Source organism: Gastrolobium bilobum, unplaced genomic scaffold (genome assembly GCF_033153095.1).
Source record: "Gastrolobium bilobum isolate Gb01-03AN ecotype WA unplaced genomic scaffold, APGP_CSIRO_Gbil_v1 utg302219, whole genome shotgun sequence".
In the NCBI taxonomy this organism is placed as follows: Eukaryota; Viridiplantae; Streptophyta; class Magnoliopsida; order Fabales; family Fabaceae; genus Gastrolobium; species Gastrolobium bilobum.
This window is the reverse complement of record NW_026898200.1, coordinates 25194-31548: the sequence shown is the minus strand read 5'-3', so window position 1 is coordinate 31548 and position 6355 is coordinate 25194. Positions and strand designations below refer to the sequence as shown.

The 6355-nt window shown below is 31.8% G+C and overlaps 1 protein-coding gene across 2 annotated transcripts; it reads right to left on the bottom strand.

Annotated features, from left to right (window-relative positions):
* Positions 1 to 200: 200 nt before the first annotated feature.
* On the bottom strand, positions 201 to 3830 carry LOC133313782 (type IV inositol polyphosphate 5-phosphatase 9-like). 2 transcript variants are annotated; one of them, XM_061515191.1, is made up of 7 exons: positions 3658 to 3830; positions 3400 to 3507; positions 2934 to 3270; positions 2016 to 2200; positions 1270 to 1378; positions 547 to 701; positions 201 to 444 (listed from the first exon to the last, which is right to left on the bottom strand). In XM_061515191.1, the coding sequence occupies exons 1-7, from the start codon at positions 3828 to 3830 to the stop codon at positions 201 to 203; spliced, it is 1311 nt and encodes a 436-aa protein (XP_061371175.1). The 2 variants fall into 2 exon arrangements, with proteins under 2 accessions (XP_061371175.1, XP_061371176.1); XM_061515192.1 differs by having other exon boundaries at positions 547 to 689.
* Positions 3831 to 6355: the final 2525 nt, after the last annotated feature.

Here is a 6355-nt window from a genome sequence, read left to right as displayed (position 1 = left end):
ATTGATCAATAATGGGGAGAAATAAAAATAAAAATTTCCATCTTCTATTAGATAATTGAAAAGACTGGACAATAAAACAACTAATCACATGTCATCTGCTAGAAATTTCTCTATTTCGATTTCGTTCTCAATTTCTTCTTAACTTCTATAGTTTTTTAGATGTAAAACAAAACGTGTATATACATAAGAACATTAATGGTTTACAACCGAAAACTTAATTGCTTTCTACATACATACTCATCAGTGGGAGAAAATTCAAAGTGAGTTTTAATTTCTTCAAATCTCTCTGACAGAAACAAGCTTTGAAAGTTTTCCAATGCTGCTGAAACCCTTGCTTCTGCTGTAAACAATGCCTTGACAGGCCTGTGGTCCGATAGTTTTGATTCACTTCTAGCATACTGAGTTTGCTTTAAACCCTTTCCGAACCATATTATTCTGTCACACCTAAAATGAAGAACACCAAAATACAAAACATTTAATCATTTCTAAAACTTGGTCACGCGCGTGATCATTCATTTCTTATATATTGGGTGATATGTCTCTTACCATGCTGGTGCTCGCTTCTTTTCTGCCTTTATACCATGATGAAAACATCCATAGTACAGATCTGAATTTGGAAAATACTTGTAGGTTGGGGCGAATGTGATTGCTCCTTCATGCCATCCACTTAACATGCTTCCACTCATTAGCTCCACCGTTAGCTTCATTTTCATTCCATCCAAGTTAATTAGGGAATACACCAAAAGAAATTCCAGCTAGTTTTTCTTTGTCCCTTTCTTCAATAATATATATAGGGACATATCATTTTAGACCAATATGCATTCCACTCTTAGTGTTGGTAATTGATCTCATTTATATCTAACGATTCTAATTAATTAGTTATATGACTCATTAAATGCAAATGGATCAACGGCCAAGGCACATTTTGATGAATGTATAGGAGATATGTTTTTTGCTCAAAAATATATCCTTTATTAATTATGTGAATCATTAAATAAAAATGAGATGATTAATAATGAATATAAGAATGTAATTTAGATTTACAAGAATATAAGTTGATATCTCCCGTTTAGATGTATATTTATATGGGTAATACTTCTCTTATTTAATACGAGAGAAAAAAATTTCCTACATTAACAAGAAATATAAAGCCCACAAAGTTAAAAAAACAAAACAAAAAAAAAATTGCAAAAACATCTTTTTATATTTATGTAATATGAGATAATTAATTATCTCCTACAGGAGAAAACAATTTCGCTCCTCCTATACCTGTTCATTTTGTAGTAAGGAATCCCAGTCTCCTTTTTCAATGAGCAAGCGTGTCGTTTCTTCCGGTAGAGAAATTCTGTAATTTAAATCTCCAAGAAATATTACACAGCTGCACAAGACAGGGCGTGATTAAATGCTTAAAATAATGTAACATGTACGCCAAAGTAAATGCAAGTTGGCAAATTCAATTTGATTATTCGGTAATCAAAAGAGGTCAAATGCTTTTAACTTTTTGAGATATTTCAATAACTGCAAACGGTTATCTTAAGTTGTTTTATGTATTTATTTATTTATTTATTTGGGTACTCTAGGGTTTTTTATTCTTTTTGGTGCTTTTTGTCACTTTTTGTTAGGTATACAACTCACGGTCCCACTATAGCAGAACAATTTGCTTACAGCTTATTAAAATTGATTAATTGATAATATAGTTTACTTACAAATATCTTCCCAAAAACAAAAAAAGTTACAAACATAAAAACCAACAAAGAACAATATTTTAGAGTTTTGGCGGCTTTCAATCTAGTAGGACAAATTCAGAGCTGGAGACTAGCCATAATGATGATTCTTTAAGCAAAAATATTTATTTTAAATGCCATAAAAAATTTATATTCAGCAAATAAATTATTCAATATTCGCACCTTGTTTTCATGATTTGTTGGGAAAGGAATCTAACTATTAAAGAAAAAATAAAAAACAATTATTAAGACTGATTGGTTGGACGGTTTCAAACAATTGTAATTACTCACTCATGATCGAGAATCCTTCTTGGCAAATCAAGCATAGGGCCTTTAGGAAAGCTTGTCCTAGAAAATATTTCAGTAACATTAGAGTTCCTATGCTTCTCATCGCCCTCTCTTCCTCCAGAAGCTAGATGACTGCACACAAAGCAGAAGCTTGTTTCATGTAACATAAATCTCACAGATACAGAACCCTGCAAATTAATCAAAGTTGTGAAAGGAAAGAGAAAAAGTTAAATTACAGGAAAAAGAAATTAAATACAAAAAGGATTCCTAGATAACCAATTCACATATGAACTTTTTTTCCACCTTCATCAATTAATCGACTAATTCAGTCGAGCCGAGCATAATCACAAGAACAGTAAAATTCTCTGTTAGAAAGATATAATATAAAAATCATTGATAGACCTTAACTTTTCATCTTAATGTAAAGAATCAATTCAACTTAAAAGCTTAAGCGGAGAAGTGAATGTCATCAATAATTTTTATATTATATCTCTCTAACACACCCTCTCACACAAAAAGCTCTTTGGACTTGAAGCATGAATACTTTTTTTTTTTGTTTCTACCTTATACTTACTTAATTTCAATAGAAAACGGAGTGGTGAGGATCAAACTCGTGATCACCGACCATGTAAAGTAACCATCTCACCTAAACAACTCAAGCTAATAAGTGAAGGTTCATCAATGATTTTTATATTATGTCTCTCTAACAGTCTTCATACTCGAATTTTAATACAGCTACGTATTCAGGACTCGAAATCGAAACCAATCGTTAAGCTATTGGACACTACCAATTTATATATGAAGTTTAAGCCTATTGGACACTACTTATCGAATGTGATGTACGTAGACAGTGATGATTAAATACATATATATGTTGAAGTGTTAAACTAATATCAATTAAGTGGGGTTTGGTTAGGTCACCTTGTTCCCTAAGCAGCCCATGATGCCACACCCTACACATGAGACACTTGGATGTTGAATGAATGGACTAAGGTCTCTCCTAGCCCAGACAGATATCAATATACCAACCATTTGCTTGCTAATGATGCACTGGAAATCTTGTGGGGTTTTAGTGTGCTGAGTTGGATTTCCTTCTTTATTGGGATAAACATTCTTCAGCTGTTGCTTTTTATTATCACGTTGATCTTGTGCCCTCTTGTTCAAAGCTTCTCTGATTATGGAATTCCATTTCTTAGAAATCTTACTATTTTCAGATCCCAACACATTTGATGCTTTTAGAGGCACAATTTCTTGAAACCTGGATTGTAGTTAAACACAGTTAAAAGTAATTAAGTACATGAAATTGCTACATGCATAATATTATAATAAATATACTTTCTCAACTAGTTATTCTATGCTAGAAATCCTGAAGCAGTGCTGACAATACCCAAGTACATAGATGTCAAAGGAGTTGCTGCATATCTCCAACAAATTCTCTATATTCAATCCTTCATCTGGTGCAACCCCACCTACGTTCCATGTGCTGACAAAAACCCTTAAAGGAATAAAGAAAAAGGATGTCAGAAAGATAGAGAAATGAACTCAAACAACATATATACTGCAGCTTTTTCTGTATATGCTGTTCTGCATAAGATATCAGATAGATAGGAATATAAAATTAGTAAGAGGGTGTTTTTCTTCTTACTTGTACTTTTCTATGTCCTTGTGATCATTAAGAATAGCCTTAGGTCTCAGAGATGATTGATCATTACTTGTAATACCCAACAAGGGTTCTGTATAATTTGGATAATCTGTTATAAAATCACTGCTTCCCAGTCGCTTGTTGAGTATCTTATTAGCCACTAATGCAGGCCACATGACCTAAAGAAAATGATATATGCAAATCCATATCAAGAAAATTTGGTAAAGAATTTAAATGATAATGGAATAAAGGATGAGAAGGAGAGTGATACTTACCTCTGTTAGTGGTTTGTATTAGTTCTGAAACTTGAGAAAGAGGAAGACTTTTAATGTGACGTAAAAAAGGATGCACCTTTTCTACATTGCTCGTCAAATATTTTCAATCTAGGAACATTTAACGTTGTCCTCCCAGAAAGGGTGTGTGAGAGAGAGAGAGCAGAAAACATGGGTCTTCTTGCAGATATGAATTATTCTGTTTGTTGATGAGTAGAATTTGAAGGATATCTTAATGTTTCCCATATTTAAATGTTGAAAATGAGTGCAAGTGGGAGTGTGGTCCACACATGAAAAAATAGGCAAATATATAAGAAGTGATTGGCACCAATAAGTAGCCAAGAATTTTGCCGACATTGAGTGAATAAATGAAGGGACTTTTTCAGCAACCAGCCCTGCCGTCACCGTGCGAATAAACTAACCATATAGTTAAAGAAAATTTAGTCCCCAAGGGGTAGTGGCAGGTAAGTGGATTGTGCCCAAGAAACGAGCAGTTGAATTTGGAAGGTTTATGGTTTAATTTTTAGACGAAACAATTTGAGGTAATGAAGAGAATTGATCTCATCTGAATGGATAGAGATATTCTTATTATTTTTTGCAACATGGTTTAAAAAAAATTATGGGATGACTTATTACAATCAAACATATTTTTTTAATAGCAAATGGTGGTAACTCAGTTAGTAGCAAGAGAGATAAGTAAGTGAAAAGAAAAAGGGGTATTGGTTCGATCCCCACATACTACCTTTGTGAGGTATTTAAATATCTTCATCATACACCCGTCTCGCACTCCAAATTAGTCTCATGGCCAGTTCAAATAGTCGAAGCTTGTGGGAATACCAGAAGGAGCCAACTCACATCAAAAAGGTAAGTAGGGTTTGGTTAACTTATATATATATGTGTGTGTGTGGAAAAATGTGTATCATTTTAAAGGATGTAAAGTTATGTTATTTTAAGTGAGAGAAAAGATACATAAATGAGGAGAGAGAGTGGACAAAAAAATATAAAGTGTAGATCTCACCTCTTTGTTAGAGTGAAATGATATAAGTTGTGTCATTTAAAAGGGTAAACATTTTTTCCTATATATATAAGGATAGGTTATTCTACCTACCATTTTTTCTGTCTACCTTTGCCTACCACCCTCCAACACCGTTAGATCAGAATCTTAAGAAGAGAGAGAAAGATAAATGTTAGTTAATATTCTGATCTAATGGTGTTTTAGAGTGGTAGGCACAGGTAGGCAGAAAAATTGGTAGGTAGAATAACATATCCCATATATATATATATATATATATATAGATAGGGTTTGTCGGATGTACAATAACTGCACCTAAGCATTGGTGCAGTCATATAAAACTACGTCGTTTTATAGTGTAGAGGCAATAAATATGGGGAATTATCACTAAAATAAATATAAAATATTAAATATGGATAATCATAATCATACAAATGTGGAAATAAATATAATATTTTGGATACCAAAAAAAAAAATATAATATTTTTATTTTCAACAGTTAATTTTGGATGCGAACTTTTTTATACTATCCAAAACGGCGTCAGTTTTAGCTTACAGTACGAAACGTTATATACAATGACAGTACAAATAATAACTCCATATATATATATATATATATATATATATATATATATATATATATACATATATATAGGGGTTTATATTTCTGCAGCTGCTGTACGTGCAACAATCAAATACTTGCCATATATATACTTGAAAGCATTAAATGCGAGGAATCATAACCATACAAAGGATGAAAGCATTAAATGTAGGAAATCATAACCATACACCTGTCGTTGTTGTAAGTAAAGCGGCTGCAGAAATGATTTTACCATATATATATATATATATATATGAGACAGGATCCTTTGACACCGGTGTCAAAGAAAAAGTTTGACACCTCATCTGAGAGCCGTTAGATTAAAAAAAATCAACGATTCTGATTTGTAAGCATGTGACACCATTGATTTTTTTTAATCTAACGGCTCTCAAATGAGGTGTCAAACTTTTTCTTTGACACCAGTGTCAAAGGATCCTGCCTCTATATATATATATATATATATATATATATATATATATATATATAAGTCATTATATATATATAAGTCATTTTGTAATAAATATTATAAAGTAAACTATCTATGGTTTTTTTTCTTAAATTTTTTTGTTATTGCTTTATATAGCATTTGGTGTGATAAATCCTTGTTTTAGTAATTATATATAGATAGAGTTTTGTATATGTAATGAATGATCTAATTAAAAAACATTTTACATATATTTTATAAAAAACACATTTTTTATTGTTATTGCTCCAGCCATAAACGGGATATTCTTCAGATTCCATTCATTATTGACACGTTATTGACAATTATATTATACATAAGGCGCGTAACCAGAAATTCATCGATCAACTAAG

Coding starts and splice junctions, on each gene's coding strand:
- LOC133313782 (XM_061515191.1), bottom strand. CDS start 3,830: ATGTGGCCTGCATTAGTGGCTAATAAGATACTCAACAAGCGACTGGGA. Junction 1,379..2,015: donor AGAAGGATTCTCGATCATGA/GTGAGTAATTAC, acceptor TGTCTTGTGCAG/CTGTGTAATATTTCTTGGAG. Junction 445..546: donor AAGAAGCGAGCACCAGCATG/GTAAGAGACATA, acceptor TCTTCATTTTAG/GTGTGACAGAATAATATGGT.